At 39.8% G+C, this 21,828-nt stretch overlaps 1 protein-coding gene across 2 annotated transcripts in view; it reads right to left on the bottom strand.

Annotated features, from left to right (window-relative positions):
- The window catches only part of JAKMIP2 (janus kinase and microtubule interacting protein 2), a 203,455-nt gene that overhangs the window by 33,743 nt on the left and 147,884 nt on the right, over positions 1-21,828 (bottom strand). For both annotated transcript variants that reach the window (XM_073620612.1, XM_073620611.1), the window contains exons 11-20: positions 16,675-16,803; positions 13,891-13,974; positions 13,699-13,761; positions 9,277-9,375; positions 8,857-8,955; positions 6,408-6,461; positions 5,979-6,044; positions 4,863-4,931; positions 3,764-3,841; positions 2,280-2,483 (exon numbers count right to left, since the gene is read on the bottom strand). In XM_073620612.1, coding sequence (XP_073476713.1) covers positions 2,280-2,483; positions 3,764-3,841; positions 4,863-4,931; positions 5,979-6,044; positions 6,408-6,461; positions 8,857-8,955; positions 9,277-9,375; positions 13,699-13,761; positions 13,891-13,974; positions 16,675-16,803 — 945 coding nt within the window. The remainder of the gene's footprint in view (positions 1-2,279; positions 2,484-3,763; positions 3,842-4,862; positions 4,932-5,978; positions 6,045-6,407; positions 6,462-8,856; positions 8,956-9,276; positions 9,376-13,698; positions 13,762-13,890; positions 13,975-16,674; positions 16,804-21,828) is intronic.

The raw sequence follows: 21,828 nt of genomic DNA, 5'->3' as shown, positions 1-21,828 counted from the left end.
AAGGTAAGTATTTTATAATGAGCTAGTATACAATGCATACTAGCTCATTATACCTTTGTCTTACAGGTTTTTTTGGGGGGGGGTTTAAAACCACTTTAGATCAGACAGCGCAGTGCATATGTAAACATATGTCTGGGTTTAATCTTATACCTTACTTGTATGTATTTAGGCCTATCACTCTCCATACAGTATGCCTGGGATACTAGTTAATTTCTGATTGTATACTCGGCTGTGTCCATTCTATCTCATTGGCCGTGTGATGCTTTTTTGTATTGCTCTCTTAGTCATAGCCTCCACTCTGCATTCGTTTCTGTATGTTTTGCCTTCAGTTTTCTGTTTGTTACACCTCTTCTACTCCTCAGCCCAACAGTCATCCTCTTACTTGTCTCTCTAGCAGTCTCAGCCTTCTATGTTCCCTGATATGATGTTGTATAAACAGCCCCCTCTAATTTTTGACTGTTCTCAGAGATTAGATCTCAGCTTTGGTTAACCACCTCTTTGACTCTTTACCATCAGTTTACCTTAGAAGCCCTTTGTTACCATTTATGATCCTGTAAACTGTATCTTAGCTCCTCTGATTCCCTTTGAGCAGAATGTGAGATGGGGCACCTGATACAGCAGTAATGACCCCCTCCCCCTTGTCTAGAATGAGACATGCTGAGACAACATAGCAGTAAAGCAAAGTATAGACTCTGGAAAAGAGTCAAGACCTCAGGTACTCATGAATCTAATACAACTGGTATTAGATGAAATGAAAAAGACTGATGCTCACAGCTGATACAATTGGTAAATCGGTAACACTCCAAGGTTGCTTCTGTGAGGTGGGGTGCACGCCCCGCCACTGCAGCAGAAATCATGGAACAGAGAAACTTTGGATTAGCAGCACACCCACACTGGAAGTAAAGTAGAAAGTCTTTATTGAAGCATAAATATAATGAAAACACTGGATAGGTACAGGCAGGGGAAATGCAGATAGGTTGACGCTTTGTCAAAACCACCAAAGCACTTCTATAGTGTGAAACGCGTCAACCTACCTGCATTTCCCCTGCCTGTACCCATCCAGTGTTTTTATTATATTTATGCTTCAATAAAGATTTTCTACTTTACTTCCTGTGCGTGTGTGCTGCCGATCCGAAGTTTCTCTGTTCCATGGTATTAGGTGAAGGTTGGATGGCTGGAGTTGACCAGAGTCAGCGTAGGCAGACGGCAGGAATGGATCAAAGCGCGAAGGTCCACATGGCCATTTACAAGCAGCAGCAGTAATGTGAAGATGCTTCTCTGATTCTGTATGGTGGGAAAGAGAGCAGTCCATCCAGCATATGATGTCTATGTTCAGTGCCACAGTGTTAACTCCTTCTGATGCAAAAAAGGCTAGAACAAGGAATAAAGGTGCCCAGCGACCTAAGCAATTGAGGTAGCTCCAAGTGCTAGGCCTGCTAGCCTACTCACTATGTGGGCTTTCCGATATAGGGCAAGTACTAAAGCCATTCCAGCAGCTCTGGACCTGGAAAGTGATCTGAAACAAACTGCAAACTCCCTATGTGGAATCCAGTGCCCAAAGATCACTTCCAGGCTATTAAAAGGCGATTAAAATACCAGGCTGAGAGTGACTGCGCTGGAGAGCTGTAACTATAGAGACACAGCTCCAGCAAGTAATGCAGAAAGAGTCTTCATTAAAAAAAGAAGACTGAAGATAAAAGAAGGTGATAAAAGGTTCTAGCAAAAGTTAGTCTTTAAAGTGGAGTTCCGCTTAAAAAAAAAAAATTAAAAGTCAGCAGCTACAAATACTGCAGCTGCTGACTTTTAATAATCGAACACTTACCTGTCCCAGGGTCCAGCTATGCGGGGGAACGAAGCCCTGCTCGTCTCCCCCTCCTCTCTGCGGTGCCGGCATTGTCACTGTGGGCGTCCGGCTGTGACTCCACAGCTGGGCACGCACTGAGCATGCGCGAGCTGCGCGACACGTTGTGACTGCCCGGGCAATCATCTGGGACCTGTGACGTGTCCCGGATGATTGCGGAGAGGGAGGGGGGAGAGGTGAACTGACTTCCAGGGGCCATGGGGGGAAGTGGGAGCTGGAACTCTCATCAAATGTGGCATGTCAGGGGGTCACCTTCCCTTAAAGCGGAAGTTCCATTTTTGGGTGGAACTTCGGAATGTATGTTTCTAGCTAAAGAACATTATTTTTTATCAAGTTGTTATGGGTAAAGTTCTGCTTTAAATAAACAGATATGTGGAACTATCTATTATAAGACTGAACACCATTATTGGAATCTTACCTGGTGAGCTTGTTGCAGAAGCTCCATCCTTTCCTGAAGGATCTGACAGTCAAACTCTCTGCTTTTTCTCAACATTTGTCTTCTGAGCTTTTCCACAGCCATCCTGAGCTCATCTTGTTGCTTGTCATTTAGAAGCTCTCCAAACTTAATGACTGTGTCTTGCTGCAGCGCATTATAAAGTGTGGCCTCCAGTTCTTGGATTCGCTGTTCAATCAGCAGTCAGAGAAATTAAAATACAGTCAGTGTTAGCTGTAATAATCACTGGCCACACTTTTCTACACATTTGTGAGACATTTTTATGCATATGAAATGATCAGATATGCAATAGTATTAAAGTGTATTAAAACCAAAAAACATTTGTAATATATTGCAGCTTATCAGTCCTTAGATGTGGTACGTGCATTCATTTTCATGTTTCCGGCTGCAGGCAGTTTTCCTTTATTTTCACCTGGTAATCCTGCTAATAACACACTTCCTGTCCTGTCGTAAAGCGACACACTCTCTACTGTAGCGATAGAGATCAGCATGCTCATCCCCAGACAGGAAATGTGTGTTTACCTCCCACATGTTGTGGGGATGATGAGGAGGATGAGAAGTTCATACACACTTCCTGTCCTAGTGTGACATCACTGGTTCTTGGAAGCGGCACTATAATTACTGACCACATGGTGCTGAGTAATTCCCAGACTATTACATTTCGGGCAATCTCATAATTACTATAATAAGAATGTGACAGCCAAACACAACTTCAGTTGGACTTGAGATGCTCAGTGTTTTGCTGGGGGTCTCAGGGAAGTCTGGGACCCAAGTAATAATCCTTTGACTCTAAGCTACCCCAGCTGGACTATCATTTACAGGATATCAGCCTCTGTAGTACTCAGACAGATGCAAAGCTAAATTGGGAGAAAGCCAACTAACCTATCAGTATATTTTAGATTTTATCATTGAGTGCTTGCACTAGGCCTTGCTCAGGAGAGTGGTGAGTTGTATTTTGCAGACACAACTCTACAATTTTTCTGCAGCTAGACTTTCTTGCCAAAATGTAAGGATGTAAAGAAAACAGAGAATGATGAATGGAGAAGCCATTTAGACACAGTACAAACAATGGTGTGCACATGGATGCATTAATGTGCATTTTCTACCTTCTTATACACTCACCTGTGCTGTGTCTGAATGTAGCTCCATTAATCCATAAGAGAAGGAAGCATATCAGCTATGCAGAAAAGCAATGTAGCTAAGTAAATCCAGAGTGAGAGCTGCCTGCCTAAACAGAACATTTAAAGTCAAGTTGAATGAGCAAGTCACATGTGAACCCAGCTAGCTTCTGTTTATTAGATTATGAACCTGATTCTGGCCTCTCAGCTTTCCCTGTTGCAACTTTTCTATAAAAGTTGAGAACTTTGCTTGGCCGCACCAATATAATTTGGACCGCACAACAATCTCCATAAATATGATTTATGTATGAAAGTATATAATACACTCACCAAGTATGCCTGGTCCAGAGCTTGTTTTCTATAATCCAGTTCTTCTTCTAAATAACCCTTGAGCTTGCAGAACTGTTCCTAAGGGAGACAAACCGCATAAAACAGTCAACCTGTGTTAGGAAGCTGTTGCCATATTTCAGAATGCAAATTTGATACCTGATAATTACTCAGAGAACTCCAAGCAGCTTCTTTCAGAACGTGCAAAAGCATAAGACCTTGGCCAGGCCACAGAGCTGGCATAGACCCTAGTTGGGGGCATAGCCAAACCCCTGAGTGCAATTACAACCTATGTAATCTTACTGATGTGGATGGAAATATATAGTTTTAGTGAACAGAAAACCTAATATGTTACTGTTAATTCAAACGTAATTTTTGCTGCTTTTCACATTTTTCAATGCTGGCTGTGCATTATGATTGTGGCTGTATTTTATATAAACTGTATATGATGGCTTGACAGCTCTATAGGGCAGTATAATCCGTATGTCCTATGATGTTACATAACATTCCCTTTTATACCTCCTGCAGAGGATAGCAGCTGTAGGAAAACATCTGAAACAAGATAAGACCCTTGAGAGCCAAACAGGACTCAAGCCAGACCAAGTATTTTTCTTTCTGGACCTTTGTCTCAACACCACCTATTTCAAGTACATGAATAACTTCTACAGACAGATACATAGCTGTGCCTTTTAGAGACCTCCTGACACCAAGGGATGGAATTATATGACAAGGACAGTGTGATTCTACAAGTTGTACACCCCCATCCTGTCCTTGGACAATCAACATCTGTTTTGACACATTACATGGTGACTGGATTAAGGTGACTAACTGTTATGCTATCAATGCAGGGGGTGTCCACAACACTCATTAGAACTGAAGAAGCTGTTTCGATAAGCTGGAAAACATCTTTAGCTTTACAGAACAAGTTGTGTTGAATTTGACTAACTAATACTAGCTAGAACACATTTCAGGTCACATGGTTGCACAGTTTGGAAGCATCACAACTGTTAGCAATGATGGACCCAAGTTCTTGTGCAGTGGGCAAAAAACGTATGAAGGAATGAAGTGGTGTGTTAAATCCTGGCAGTCTGCAACTGCTTACCATATCACTCTCCAACTCCATCATCTTCCGATGTAGGGCAGCTTCTGCTCCTTCTATCTGCTGTATCCACTGCAAGATAACCAAGTAAATACTCTCTTTTAACCAAAGGTATAACAAGTTAAATATATATCTCTACCCTTATTTCAACAGCAATTCATATAAGAATGAATGCAAAAGAATGTTATGTTTTCTTTTATGAAAAACAGTTTAGAAGTAGCTTTTCACTTTTTTTCAATACTGCGAGATATCAAACTTATACAGTATACAGTATTATTATTATTATACAGGATTTATATAGCGCCGACAGTTTACGCAGCGCTTTACAACATTAGGGCAGACAATACAAGTACAATACAATTCAATACAGGAGGAATCAGAGGGCCCTGCTCGTTAGAGCAGTATGTGCCTGTTCTAATTCACCTTCAAACTTCCCCTTAAATGGTTTAAAAAATATACAGTATGTGATTACTAAATGTATAATATTGTTCAAAGTGACGTTTGCATAACATTAATCAAAGTGCATTTTAAAATATGAAAACAAAAGAAAATGGAAGACGCGCACACCTAGTACATTACCAATGACATTTGTTGAATAATAATAATGATAAAAAATGGGTACTCACAAAATGCAACTCTCAATGAGCCATAAACCACACCATATGGAATAGTGCGGACACATTAGCTACAACATACTTGTTGCTCTTTACCATAGAAGACCTCTTAGCGCTGAAAGTGACTGTTTTTTTGCATTTTAAAATATATTAGCATTGTATAGTTTTACTACTGTACTAAGGTAAAAATATATATATATATTTTTATGAAGAGAGCAATGTGTACACATAATTCCGGAGAGTTAAGCCTGATACACACTATAAGTTTTTTTTTTTTTTTCATTTAACCCAGCAGGCAGAACAAAAAAACCTGAAAGCTCAGGAGGGGCCGCTGTAGTAACAATCCAATGTTAGTACAGCGATCTCCCCTGCTGAACTATTGTGTTCTGATAGGAAAATAATTTATGACATTGGATGAACCATAATTAAGGCATTATATCTAATAGGCATTGTGAATTTTAAACTGGCTTTAAAACGAATAAACCAATTAATATTTTACCATTACCTTCTCAGCCAGGGATAACACAGTACTAGCTTGAATAATAGCAACTTGTTCTTCATTTCTCAGATTCTGCAAAAATCAAAATTAGAAATAGTCGTTTATGTCAAACTATGACTTACCATACTTGCTCACAGAAGTAAGACTGAAACCAGTATAAGTCAAAAATATTTTTTTACCTGTTATTTTTTTCTGCAATTATTAATTACATTTTTTTTTTAAATTAGACATATTGGGAAAAAAATGGGGGGAAAACCCAAGTCATTTTTATAGATTTTATTTTAAGTATATGTAATCCCTGACCTTTTCATATTAGGTCCCTTTTAGTCTGTTAAATATACCATCAAAAGTGTTTTTTCAATAAGTGCAAAAAATATCTACTGAGCTTAACAAAAGTTAAATATACATTGTTTCCGCATTGTCTTTTACACTCACCCCGTTGTCCCCCAGAATGTCCAGCTGTTTGATTAGATCCGGTATATTGACATCCTAAAAGACAAAAAAATCCCCTTATTAGCAACATGTTTGAAGTGGATTGCTATATGAAACCTACTGTTTTTCTAACCTGCAGCAAAATCAGCAGGATAGGTGGACCCCTTTGCTTGTCCATTGTATTGTCAATATTTCATATCTGGGTGTTACATTGGTAGCGTGTATAGGTTTTATTTCACAAAACAATATTATGCAATGCTTAGAAAGTCCGACTGCTCTATATGATTTCCAAGGCTCCATTCCCAGTTGATGCTTGTTACAGGGAAACGCGTCGGTAGGAGAGAGGTTTGTGACGTCACCACGCACCAGCAGGCAATCTGATACATTTGCAGCTGTGTGTTTTTATATGTTCCTTTTTTATGTGTTTGGAAATGCTTTTTTTAGGAATAAAGCACCAAAATGTTACCACACATGAAGTTCTCCTCTTTTTCTTTTTAATTACACTCTACTAAACGGACACCTCTGAGCTGACTACTTGCGAACCGGCTTGTAAAGTCTGGGAATACATCCCATGGAAGTGTTGGAGTAGTTGGACGGAGTAAGCCTTTGCAGCCGTATGTCTGTGACATAGCCCATTGACCTAGGGAGAAACACACGGAGATGTGTGTGCAGCTGGCCGGAGAGTAGAAATCTACAGGTGATTCCTTTTGATAACCATGCGAGACTGACTCTCGTAATTAGGAGTCCATCGTGTCTGGTAAGAGGCCATCTGGCTGCTTTTTCTCCCATCGTATGGATTGATATGTCACATTTGATCTGCTATCATTTGTGCAAGCGGAATACGATATTATTACGGAGTTTGCAGGATCCTCCAAGTCTGTCTTGCCTCATTCTGTGGGACCGCTCTGCCTTTCTTATTCTATCTATTTGTTTGGACTACATGGTTCATTTTATGCTTCCATGCCATCTTATGAATTTTGAGTGCATTTACACGTGTTATTAATTGTGTCTTTGATACATTATTTATATACAATGTTGTATCACATTTAGTTTCATATCACATATATTAACCTTTTCAATTTGTTGTCACCCATTTGTTTCACATTTTTTAAAATTTTTTTCTTTTTTCATGATTTGTGTTTCATGGTATCAAATCATTGGTCATATGATTATCCTATTTTTTCACTTGACTTAATATTTGCGCATCTTTTTTCGTTTATGTTCACAATAAGATTAGTCAGCCATTGCTTGAAACAAATCATAACAGCCAATTTTAACCACCCCATTTTTTATGTTTTTCTGTTGCAGAATTCACAAGATAGAAGCCATCCTCCCTGCATCATATTAATGGTAAGAATAGGTACAGTATTTGAATGGTGCTTACTGACAGGTTTTCATGTTTATGGACAAGTCAGGAATTTATGCACGCAGAGTAAAATTACTGAACTTTTAATATACAAAGCTTTTTAACACCTTAAATAATACTTGTATTTAAAGAGGAACTCCGAGTATTGATTTTATTGCATAGTTACATTAGTCCAGCTTGGACTGATGTAAGTATGCATATTTCATACCTGTGGGACCACCGATGAAGCAGAGAATCACTGTAGTAAACAAACCTACTGTTAGATCACCACTGTCTTCCAGGTCTTGGGCCTAGTGGCTGTCCTTCTGCATAGTGAACACAGAGGCTCGCTCGCTTGGCGGGGCACCATTCACAGAACACCTTGCATTTTTCTCAGTGAATGCAAAGCTTTCTCTGAATGGATGAGGTGGAGATTGTGACATCACCACTTTACCTTCCCACGCCATCCAATCAGAGAGTGCCTTTCATTCATTGAGAAAAATACAAGATGATTTGTGAATGACACCCATGACAAAGAGCGACCTCCTACGTTCACTATGCAAAAGGACAGGACCTGGAAGACAGCAGTGCTCACTGTAGTAGCAGGCCATTGTAACTAAGCAATAAACTCCCTACCTGGAGTTCAGCTTTAAAGCTGAACTCCAACCAAAGAAAAAGGTTTCCCTTGCAGTGAGGGTGGGGCTGTGCCCTCAGTGCAAACATGTATTGCTTGTTTTTGTCTAGGGGAGAGATAAAAGGAGATATACTTACCTGATCCTCCCCGCACATGTTCCTGGGGCTTCTGTGCCCCCCTTGCTCTAGCAGTCTTGAGTCATGACGTAAATAAGCCCAGAGCAGGCTCCATAGATCTGCTCTGGACAAGAGGATGCCAGGAACAGTCCACCGCTGGACAGTGAGGCAGAGCCATTTGCTAGTGGAGCGAAGGATCAGGTGAGTATAAGGTTTTCTCCTCTCCCCTGGACATAACAAGCACAGCCCCACTTCAAGGGAAAACCTTTTTTTTGCCCTGAGTTGGGCTTTAAGATAAAAAGAGAACGTGAGTGTTATCAGTAATCACCCAGCCACGTTGCATGCTTCACAATTTACCTTGACACCTTCCTTCATGCAGTAGATCTGTAGTGCACTAACACCATCAGAAAATGGATGGATCTGAAGATTAAAGGGAGGAGACCTTCTCTCTCTCTCCTGTAAAAGGAATATAGCAAACATGAATACTGAACTTGACATGAAGATATGATTCTAATTTACAGATTAATTAGCAGGGATTACATAAAAGAGCTAACACCTAACAATTATGCGTGGTGCCAGTCATGATTATATTCCAAAATGCTTCTGGTCTTTCAGGAGGTTGTATGCTTTTTTTGGTTAAAGGTTTATTATTATTAACACCCATACTGCAATATTTTGCAATATTGACTAGATCCCAGAAATTGACAAAAATTTTAGAAAAAAATAACAAATACTTGGATATCAAACACCTGGAACCATTTTATGAACCAGTCTTACTTCTAATTCTAGATTACGGAATTCCAACAGTTCATTCTGATCTCTGGCATCTTGCAGTTCTTGTTGAAGGCGATTATTTTCAGACTCCAGTTTTTCATTCTGAAAAAAGTGATTTTAAGGACTATAGCTTCAGTAAGACAAAAAAAATAACATACGTTTATAATGAACATTTAGGGGGTTTGTAACTTGTATGTCACCAATATTTTTCTAGCTTTTCTAGATTTATAGTTTTAATTTTCTTTTTAAAAGAAAGGTGGGAGGTGGGAGGCTATAGGATGGCATAGCAAAAATAAAAGCTTTGAGGTAAAGTGTTTTCCAAAATGTTGTCAATTGTGGAGCAGTAATGCCACATTTCTCATGTTCTAGTGCAACATGTGATCCCAGTGTTGTTAACCTTTTTTAGAATGTAGTTCTATGGGATGAACATATCACCTGCTTACAAATCTACATTTTCCAGCTGTACCGACTTCCTATTATCCTTGGTCTATGTACAGATTTGTGGGATCCCCTTCTCTGACACCCCCACCCATGGATGGCTTTACCTCCATCCTTTGAGATCCACATCTAATCATGATAAATTTCCCTATAAAATGACCACTGGAAAGAATTAAATATCTCTGATCTGCATGATCAGCATGCTCCCTCTAGTGGTTTGCAGGTATCTCTTTGGCGAACATATTTTCCCACGGGATAGCTGCTGTGCATGAGAGGAAGCATGAACATTTTTGCTAAACACTGGAAGTGTTCTATGGGTTCTTGCAAGTTATTTTACTCTCAAAGCAATTATTATGCTATTCTTACTTTTTTTTGTTTTTTTGTTGTTCTCGCTTTTATGCATGCCCAAAGATCCCTTTATTGAAATCAACAAAACCAGAATATAACTTTGACATACATAAAGAGCAAACATTGAAGGGTGGAGATAAAAAGATCATGTTAGCAATGGCGTCCCCCCCAACATTATGCTGTGCCCCACCATGTGCCCCCCCAATTAAAAAAGAATTTATTTTTTTTTTTACAAAAAGGCAATGTCTAAGAGGGAGTCATCCCCAGTCAGCTCCTGCAGGTGATTCCTCCTCCCTCCCTCTGCTTGCTGACACTACATAATGCAAGCGCTCACACAACCACGGCCGCCCGATCTGCTCCATGGAGAAGAGCGAGTTGCAGGAAGGACTCCACCAGGACTCTCAGTTACTGAAAAAACAGACTGATTTCTCCCATCCTTAGGACAGGAGAACCAGCCTATAAATTCCAAGAGATGCCAGACCAGCACTGTCAATAGCAGGGGCAGGACAGCAAGAGGAGGCTGGGGAACCCCACAGTGGCAGGACACCAGGGCCCAGTGGCAAGACAACCTTTCAAACAAAGTAGATATGTGGCGCTAATCTATCCTTGTGTACCAATTTCAAATACGAAAAAAACTCACAAATGCTACAACAATATGTATAAATATAATCTTCCTATTACAAGTGCAAATGTGCATCTATAGTAGCAATCCCCTAAGACAAATGCAAAGTACGGAGAAAACCATAGACTGCTACCACAATATTAAATATAACTTCTTACTTCAAAGTATCAAGTGCATGTATGATGGAAATCCCACACAATAACCCGTGCATTAAAATATTAACTTATAAATCCTCATGCTCTAGACAGCCTTTGCAACCCTGATAGTTCTCCCACTGCTTTGGACCCTTATATTTTCTTGGTATGCTGGTGACATATATCTCTTGTTTTCTGCCACCCGGGAGGGGACCCAATACAGTAGGAAGGGAGCTCACTGCAGAACATGTGAAAGGGCCATTGTGGGATCGTAGTAAAGGGCCCCAGGATATATATATATAATTGCATTTTATAGTTGCCCCCCTACTTTTGTCCCTGTCCCCCCATGTGCCCCCCCCCTAAATATGAAAGCTGGAGACGCCACTGCATGTTAGAGGAACCCCAAAGGGCTCGGTACTTTGTACAAGAGTGCCACCATAACAATTTACAATGGATTCTGGACTTTGTAATAACAAAACCCACCACTGTTTGAATGACCATTAGTAGCGGGAGCATATCTGATTTATTAAGACATTGTATTTTTAAGATATCCTGTACTAAGAAATAGTAAGAAAAACATGTCCCACCTCTGAGTCATTTAGGACTATTTTTAGTTCAATAGCTATAGGAAAGAACCTTCAGAGTGCTTGGAGCTTGCTTAGAATTTTATTTTTGAACATAATGCTACATGAAGCCTTTAAGCATGACAGTGAGTGGGTCTGCTAATTTCTCATGACTCTTAATTAATTTGATTATTTTATTGTTAAATATACAGTGGCATTTAAATGGTAGCACACAGTAGGCATGTTTTACAATAGCCTCATGGTACCTGGCTCTTCAGGAAAATAGGCTGTGCTGAGTCAAATGGCTCACTATACTCCTGTGGTTACTAATGTACTGTACCATGAAAAAAAGAGACTCCCAAATCTGATTGGTTTATTTATTCTTCTCTCCACTGGGGTTGACTCTGCTCTCTTTTCACAGGCATCCACCTTCTGTGTGCAAGTGCTCATATGTACACATTATCTTAGAAATGGCAAACTACAGTGGGTATAGAAAAGAATCACCCCCCTTTAAAATAACAGCATTGGGGGAGATTTACTAAAACTGGAGCGCTCTGGTGCACCTGCGCATGGTAGCCAATCTGCTTCAAATTTCAGTTTGCTCAATGCAGTCCAGTGCATGTTTGTTCTGCATTAAAAACGCATGGAAAGTAGGTTATATGGTTTCCAATCGCATAGTTCACACCAGTACGGTCAGTTCCAGGGCTTTTTAGTTCCAGAAAAAAAAAGAAGAACATGCTGCATTTTTCCTGCACTGGACTGTACTGGAACACAGTAAAACCCATCAAAAACACACTGGAATGCATCAAAAATGCACTGGACCCTAGGATAGTGAAAAAAAAACTGGAAAAAATACACCTGGAATGCATCCGGAAATGCATCAAAAATGCACCAAAAATGCACAGGAACACATCACAAATGCATTAAAAACAAGCATGCAGAAAGGCATCCGAAACGGATCTGGAGTGCATTTTTGTGGTGTGAACCGGCCCTAAATCTCCCCCAGTGTGTTGCTTTGCAGCCTGCAATGAAGACAGATGGCTTTTGTTTTATCCAGTTGTATTTACTCAGTGCAACTTATAGCATCCAAGTGAAAGATATAACATCAACATGTCAATTTTTTTTTTTTTTTTTTAATTAAAAACAGAATCACTGAGTTGGAAAAAGGATCACCCCCTTATGCCTGTATTTTGTTGAACCACCTTTTGCTTTAGTTATAGCCTTTAGTCTGTTGGGATATGTCTCTAATAACTTTGCACATCAAAATGACCACAGATGATCACAGCTGAAAGTCAAACGGCTTTGTGTGCTATTGAGAAGGTGATTAGCTACTGTTCACCTGATTGAGTTTACAATTCATATTTAGATCCTTTTTCCAACTCCAACTGATTTTGTTTTTTAATTATTACAGGTACTTATATAGCACCATCAATTTACACAGCGCTTTACATATATATTGTACATTCACATCAGTCCCTACCCTCAAGGAGCTTACATCTAAGGTCCCTAAACTCACATTTATACATACACATACTAGGACCAATTTAGACAGCAGCCAATTAACCTACCAGCATGTCTTTGGAGTGTGTTAGGAAACCCACGCAGGCACACGGAGAACATACAAACTCCAGGCAGGTTGGGATTTGAACCGACGACCCCAGTGCTGCTAGGAAGTGCTAAACACTTAGCCACTGTGTTTAGCTTTTTTCTTTTCTTTTTTTTTTTTTTTTTTAATTCTGACATGTTGGTGTTATAGCTTTCACTTGGATATTATAAGTTGCACTGAGTAAATACAACTGGATAAAACAAAAACTGTGTCTGTCTTCATTTCAGGCTTCAAAGCACCAAAGTGTGATTATTTTAAAAGGGGGTTATTTATTTCTATACCCACTATATGCTCTCTGAGCTCGACTAATTTAGGCTGATTTATTAAAAGAGTTGAGAATCTTCAAACAATGAATTGTGTGAATACGCCCTTCAATTATCCAATCATGAAAACATGTAAAAAGCAAATATATATATTTATTATTTTAACCTGCACATGATTGGATTATTGAAGTGATTAGTCATACAAATTATTGTGTGAAGATTCTCGACTCTATCCAGAAGTACTGCACAGTATTTGGTACAGGGGCAGACCACACTGCCGTTATAAATGTGTTATTACAGGGATCAAGAGAAAAATATAGCCCAGAAAATATATATTACAAGGCATGGCATTGTTTTCGTTTTTTTTAAGGTTTGGCCAAGTAGCAGTATACCAGAGACTGTCAAGCCGTTAACTTTAACTGTTCATATCATACTTTTATAGAACCTGTACCTTTTCTATTAGCTCCTGGTTTCGTTTCATGAAAAGTTGTTTTTCTTCAACCCAATGCGAATCCTGTAAACAAAATGAACGGCATTGTCAAATCAAACCTTATAACAAAACACTTAAAAGTAAAATAAAAATAATACATTTCATTAGGGCATTATAAATAGGATAAATGTGTACTTGATTTACCGTACTAACCTGTCCCCGCTCAGCCAAAGCCTTTTCTAAGTCTTCGATTTTGGCTTTGTAACGCAAAGCCTCTGTCTGCATCTGTTCCTGTATCTGTAAAATATTGTGAAAGAAACGTTATAATGCATCATTCATCACTATCTACCGTAATTAAAATGCAGCTCTCTGCAAGCCGAAGCTCCCCACAGATATAGAAATTGCATTACTGGGAAGTCTACGCATTAAAACATGTTATTTGCTCACATCTGGAATTCATGGGCTCTTCTCATCACAGCCTTTTTGTTCTTGTTATGCCCCGTACACACGGTCGGATTTTCCGATGGAAAATGTCAGATCGGAGCGTGTTGTCGGAAATTCCGACCGTGTGTGGGCTCCATCGGACATTTTCCATCTGATTTTCCGACACACAAAGTTGGAGAGCAGGAGATAAAATTTTCCGACAACAAAATCCGTTGTCGGAAATTCCGATCGTGTGTACACAAATCCGACGGACAAAGTGCCACGCATGCTCAGAATAAATAAAGAGATGAAAGCTATTGGCCACTGCCCCGTTTATAGTCCCGACGTACATGTTTTACGTCACCGCGTTCAGAACGATCGGATTTTCCGACAACTTTGTGCGACCGTGTGTAGACAAAACAAGTTTGAGCCAACATCCGTCGGAAAAAATCCTAGGATTTTGTTGTCGGAATGTCCGAACAAAGTCCGACCGTGTGTACGGGGCATTAGTGTTCAGCCTTAAAAAGACCCTGTCATCAAATTACCACTTGCCTACCAAGCCTATTCTGACTCACATAAGTATAAAAATCTGCTTTTTTTTGCTGGAAAACTACGTAGAACCCCCCCCCCCCCCACATTACTTTTTTTTTTTAAGCAGAGGCCCTAGAGAATAAAATGGTGGATGTTGCAATTTTTTATGTTTCACGATATTTGCGCAGCGATTTTTCAAACACATTTATTTATTTTTTTTAAATACACTTTAGTGATTTTTAATGCATAAATAATACCCAATTGTTTGGTCAAATATAAAAGATTATGTTACGCCAAGTAAATAGATACCATTATATTACGCCAAGTAAATAGATACTTTAATTGTCACACTTTAAAATTGCGCAGGCTTGTAGAATGGCGCCAAAATACCATACTTAAAAATCTCCATATTCAACGCTTTTCAAGCCTTAACAGGTTACCACTTTGGAGTTACACAGAGGTCTGGTGCTAGAATTATTTATAACGATTGCGGCGATACCTCACATGTGTGTTGTGAACACCGTTTACATATGCGTCCGTGACCTACATATGCATTTGCTTTTGCTTGCAAGCATCGGAGGATGGGGTGCTTTACATTTTTTAAAATTTTATTGTTTGTTTAATTTTTTTTTTTATTTTTACACTGTCTTTTTAATTTTTTTATTTTTTTTAATCAACTTTATTGCTATCACAAGGGATGAACAACATCCCTTGTGATAGCATGGGCAGCGACAGGTACTCTTTACTGAGAAAGGGTGGCAAGGGGTGGGAGGGGGACCCCCTTCCACCGCATGTAAAAGCAAACCAACTTTACTGGCTTAAAAGACTGCAGCTGCTGCCATGTATATTGTATTTAAAGTGTTACTAAACCCAGGACCCTGCATTCACTATATCTGGTCTCCCACATTATACAGAACATAGAAATGCAATTATTTTAGTAAATATAAACTGCTAAATACCTGTTCTCATCAGCCGTATATAGCAATCTTGTGACTTCTATCAGTGTCTGGTTAAAGCTTGTAGAAGGAGTTTCCATTCTCCCTGGATTGTCCTATGTGGCTGCAGGACCCCTGACCCCCTTGTCTGGCCCTGTGCTGATCACATGCACCCTCCCAAGAAAAAAAAAAAAATCTCTCTAGCAATACACACCAAACTGAGCATGTGCAGAGTGTCTCCAAAGGCCCTGTCTTATCAGGAGATGGATTAGGGAGTGTGGAAGAAGGGGAGGAACAAAGAGGACAGGATCAAACAGTCTTTTTACACAATGCGCAGGATTAACTTCTTAGGTTCCACAGTAAGCATAACAAGCATGCTTTACTGTATATACAGACTGACTTTACTGTTGTGGGTTTAGTAACACCTTAATGTACTGAAGGTATGAAAAGTGCATTACAAAATTCAGTGCCATGGAAATATGCTTCTTGCTTATTAAAAAAGTCTAGTAACTAGGGATGCATGATATATCAGCTGCCGAAAATGATCAGCCGAAAATAGGGTTATCAGCATTTTGCTGATAGAAAAATAATGACCGCCGAACTTTATCAGCCAAAAATAGAAGAAAAGGTGCAGATAATGGCCGAAAATAGAAAAAAAGGTGCCGATAATGGCCGAAAATAAATTCATATTCATTTAAATTCATGATATTAATTAATACGTCCAATATAATACAATATATAAAAAAATGTATATACATTTTAAAAACTGTCCATTTCAGTTTCAGTTTTCGGCCAAGTGCATTCTGAATTTTCGGTTTTGATTTTGGTCCAGAATTTTAATTTCGGTGCACCACTACTTGTAACATCAACAAGCAGCTTAATAAAAATTAGAAAAAAACTAAGAAAAGTAGGTTGCTCTGTGCAATACCATGTATAACAGTATAACAGTTATACCAAGTATAACATGTTTATTATATTTAATAACATTTTTAAGTGATATTTTATATTGAGGAATCAGGACCAATGACTTCTACAATGCTTCCCAATTCATATTATATTTTAAAAATCCACAAGGTTAATAAGAAAACAATATAATCAATGTAGTTACCTTGGCCTCCCTCTCTGCATCCATGATACTGCCAGTATGTTCCTGGAGTAAAGCATAAGCCCTCTGTAGTGCCTGGTACTCCTTAGTTAACTGCCGAAATCTCAGCTCTGATTCTTCTGCTGCTAAACTCTTGATAAGTCAAAAATAGGTCATGTTATTGATGCTATTCATATTCACACACTATTAAACATGTTGAAAAGACACTTACAGAAGTTATTTGTGTGCTAACATAACCTTTAGCTGTGGCAATATAATTTGACCATATAAGTAGCATAGACATATGAAATCATTGTTTTACAAGATTTTATTATATTTAATCACATACAGGTTAATCATTTTAAACTCTAACTGAGATTACAAGTGGATTACTTTTCTTTGATGGTAAATTGATCATTGATGTTAAAACACATGTGGCAATATGGAACTATGGTACAGCTGTGACAGCTAGAAGAGATGTGGGTATGTACAGTATATATGTATATATACACACACACACACACGTGCTTCTCAAAAAATTTGAATATCATCAAAAAGTTAATTTATTTCTTAAATTCAATTCAAAAAGTAAAACTCATATATTATATAGATTCATTACACACAGAGTGCTATATTTCAAGCATGTCTTTATTTTAATTTTGATTATTGTGGATTACAGCTAATGAAAACCCAAAATTCAGTATCTCAGAAATTTTGAATATTACATAAGACCAATTAAAAAAAAAAAAAAAAAGATTTTTAATACAGAAATGTTGGCTTACTGAAAAGTATGTACAGTATAGTATACACTCAATACTTGGTCAGGGCTCCTTTTGCATGAATTACTACATCAATGCGGCGTGGCATGGAGGCGATCAGCCTGTGGCACTGCTAAGCTGTTATGGAAGCCCAGGTTGCTTTGATAGTGGCCTTCAGTTTGTCTACATTGTTGGGTCTGGTGTCTCTCATCTTCCTCTTGACAGTATCCCACAGATTCTCTATGAGGTTTAGGTCAGGTGAGTTTGCTGGCAAATCAAGCACACTGATACTATGATCATTAAGCCAGGCATTGGTACTTTTGGCAGTGTAGGCAGATGCCAAGTCCTGCTGGAAAATGAAATCAGCATCTTTATAAAGCTGGTCAGCAGAGGAAAGCATGACGTGCTCTAGAATTTCCTGGTAGAGGGCTGCATTGACTTTGGATAAAACACAGTGGACCAACACCAGCAGATGACATGGTTCTCCCAAAATCATCATTGACTGTGGAAACTTCACACTGGACCTCATGCAACTTGGATTCTGTGCTTCTTCACTCTTCCTCCAGACTCTGGGACCCTAATTTTCAAATGAAAAGCAAAATTTACTTTCATCCGAAAAGAGGACTTTGGACAACTGAACAACAGTCCAGTCCTTTTCTCCTTAGCCCAGGTAAGACGCTTCTGAAGTTGTCTCTGGTTCAGGAGTGGCTTGACACAAGAAATGTGACAGTTGTAGCTCATATCCTGGATATGTCTGTTTGTTGTGGCTCTTGAAGCACTGACACCAGCCGTAGTCCACTTCTTGTGAATCTCCCCCAAATTCACGAATGGCCTTTGCTCCATAATCCTCTCAAGGCTGTAGTTATACCTGTTGATTGTGCACCTTTTTCTACCACACTTTTCCCTTCCACTCAACTTACCAATAATATGCTTGGATACAGCACTCTGTGAACAGACAGCTTCTTTAGCAATGACCTTTTGTGACTTACCCTCCTTGTGGAGGGTGTCAATGACTGTCTTCTGGACAAGTCAGAAGTCTTCCCCGTGATTGAGTAACCTACTGAACCAGACTGAGAGACCATTAAAAGGCTTAGGAAACCTTTACAGGTGTTTTGAGTTAATTAGCTGTTTAGAGAGTTACACTGTGAGCTATGAGTAAGCACTTAGTATAAGTGTGTTGGCTGTTATACTGTACCACTCTGCCGTGGTGTCTTGTGTACTTCATGACCCTGTTCTACGATTAAAGGCATTTGAAATTTCTTCTGGTGTGCGGCTGTCCAGATTTCTTCATTCATTCCTACCTAGAGTTACACTGTGAGTCTACAATATTGAACATTTTAACAATATTCTAATTTTCTGAGATACAGAATTTTGAGTTTTCACTAGCTGTAAGCCATAATCAACAAAATTAAAAGAAAGAAATGCTTGAAATATATCACTCTGTATGAATGTATTTAAGATATGAGTTTCACTTTTTGAATTGAATTACTGAAATAAACTTTTAGATGATATTCTAATTTTTTGAGATGCACATATATATATATATATATATATATATCACACATACATACATACATACACACAGTATCTCACAAAAGTGAGTACACTCCTCACATTTTTGTAAATATTTTATTATATATTTTCATGTGACAACACTGAAGAAATTACACTTTGCTACAATGTAAAGTAGTGAGTGCACAGCTTGTATAACAGTGTAAATTTGTTGTCTCCTCAAAATAACTCAACACACAGCCATTAATGTCTAAACTGCTGTCAACAAAAGTGAGTACACCCCTAAGTGAAAATGTCCAAATTGGGTCCAATTAGTCATTTTCCCATCCCCGTTGTCATGTGATCCGTTAGTGTTTCAAGGTCTCAGGTGTGAATGGGGAGCAGGTGTGTTAAATTTGGTGTTATCGCTCTCACTCTCTCATACTGGTCACTGGAAGTTCAACATGGCACCTCATGGAAAAGAACTCTCTGAGGATCTGAAAAAAGAATAGTTGCTCTACATAAAGATGGCCTAGGATATAAGAAGATTGCCAAGACCCTGAAACTGAGCTGCAGCATGGTGGCCAAGATGATACAGCGGTTTAACAGGACACGTTCCACTCAGAACAGGCCTCACCATGGTCGACCAAAGAAATTGAGTGCACTTGCTCAACGTCATATCCAGAGGTTGTCTTTGGGAAATAGACGAATGATTGCTGCCAGCATTGCTGCAGAGGTTGAAGGGGTGGGGGTGAGTCTGTCAGTACTCGGACCATATGCCGCGCACTGCATCAAATTGGTCTGCATGGCTGTCATCCCAGAAGGAAGCCTCTTCTAAAGATGATGCACAAGAAAGCCCACAAACAGTTTGCTGAAGACAAGCAGACTGAGGACATGGATTACTGGAACCATGTCCTGTGGTCTGATGAGACAAAGATAAACTTATTTGGATCAGATGGTGTCAAGCGTGTATGGCGGCAACCAGGTGAGGAGTACAAAGACAAGTGTGTCTTGCCTACAGTCAAGCATGGTGGTGGGAGTGTCATGGTCTGGGGCTGTATGAGTGCTGCCAGCACTGGGGAGCTACAGTTCATTGAGGGAACCATGAATGCCAACATGTACTGTGACATACTGAAGCAGAGCATGATCCCCACCCTTCGGAGACTGGGCCGCAGGGCAGTATTCTAACATAATAACGACTCCAAACACACCTCCAAGATGACCAATGCCTTGCTAAAGAAGCTGAGGGTAAAGGTGATGGACTGGCCAAGCATGTCTCCAGACCTAAACCCTATTGAGCATCTGTGGGGCATCCTCAAACAGAAGGTTGAGGAGCGCAAGGTCTCTAACATCCCCTAGCTTCGTAATGTCATCATGGAGGAGTGGAAGAAGACTCCAGTGACAACATGTGAAGCTCTCGTGAATTTCATGCCCAAGAGGGTTAAAGCAGTGCTGGAAAATAATGGTGGCCACACAAAACATTGACACTTTGGACCAAATTTGGACATTTTTACTTATGGGTACTCATTTTTGTTGCCAACGGTTTAGACATTAATGCCTGTGTGTTGAGTTATTTTGAGGGGGGCAGCAAATTTATACTGTTATATAAGCTGTGCACTCACTACTTTACATTGTAGCAAAGTGTTATTTCTTCAGTGCTGTCACATGAAAAGATAGAATAAAATATTTACAAAAATGTGAGGGACGTACTCTCTTTTTTGAGATATAATACTGTGTATATACACACACACACACTATATCTATAATTTTAAGACCACTGACAGGTAAAGTGAATAACATTGGTATGGCATCTAAAAGTGGGTGGGATAATCGGTGAAAGGATCATGGGTGGCCAAGGCTCATTGATGCACATAGGGAGCAAAGGCTGGTCTGTGTAGTCCAATCCAAAAGAAGAGCTACTGTAGCTCAAATTGCTGAAAAATTTAATGCTGGTTCAGATAGAAAGGTGTTAGAACACACAGTGCATCACAGGACTGAACCAGTAAACTCCACTGTGTCTGATGATGTCTATTTTTGCTGAGCCACCTGAGACGCTGGGCAGCACCCTGTCTGATCCATTGGACAATCCTGCCTTGTTTCTGCTGAACCTTGAACTCCTTCCTCCTCCTATGAACTTCCTATTTAAGCCATGCCTTTGCACTTCTTGCTTGCCAGATTATTGTGCTCTCCAGCAAATCAGTGGTATCTCCAGCTTTCATATTTAGGGGGCACATGGGGGGACAGGGACAAAAGCCGGGCCCTGGTGTTCTGCCACTGTGGGGTTCCCCAGCCTCCTCTTGCTGTCCTGCCCCTGCTATTGACAGTGCTGGTCTGGCATCTCTTGCAATTTATAGGCTGGTTCTCCTGTCCTAAGGACGGGAGAAATCAGTCTGTTTTTTCAGTAACTGAGAGTCCTGGTGGAGTCCTTCATGCAACTCGCTCTTCTCCCTGCCAATGAGGATGCAGGGGAAGGAGCAGATTGGGCGGCCATGGTTGTGTGAGCACTCACATTATGCAGTGTCAACGAGCAGAGGGAGGGGAGAGGAATCACACGCAGGATGCTCTCCCTCTCAATAGAGACTGTGTTACTCCAGCGGCAGCCCAAGTAAGATGTGGCGCATCCGCTACGAATGCAAACAAAAAGACATTGCCTTTTTGTAAAAAAAAAAAAAAAAAAATTTTAATTGGGGGGGGGGGGGGGGGGGGGGACATGGTGGGGCACAGCATAATGTTGGGAGGTGAGGGCCCCCTCTGCCCCCCCCTCATGGATGCCATTGCAGCCAATATCTCACTCTTGTCACTCCTGCTTCTGTCCATATCTCCGCTACCACTCGTTACAGATTTTTGGATTGTTCCTTGACTACACTTCTGCTTAATCTGTGACCACTTGTTACGGACCTTTTGCTTGTTTACTGACTATGCTTGTGCT

The sequence above is a fragment of the Aquarana catesbeiana genome, linkage group LG03, assembly GCF_042186555.1.
Source record: "Aquarana catesbeiana isolate 2022-GZ linkage group LG03, ASM4218655v1, whole genome shotgun sequence".
NCBI lineage: Eukaryota > Metazoa > Chordata > Amphibia > Anura > Ranidae > Aquarana > Aquarana catesbeiana.
The sequence above is the reverse complement of the archived record's forward strand: the minus strand, read 5'-3'. Positions and strand labels throughout refer to the sequence as shown.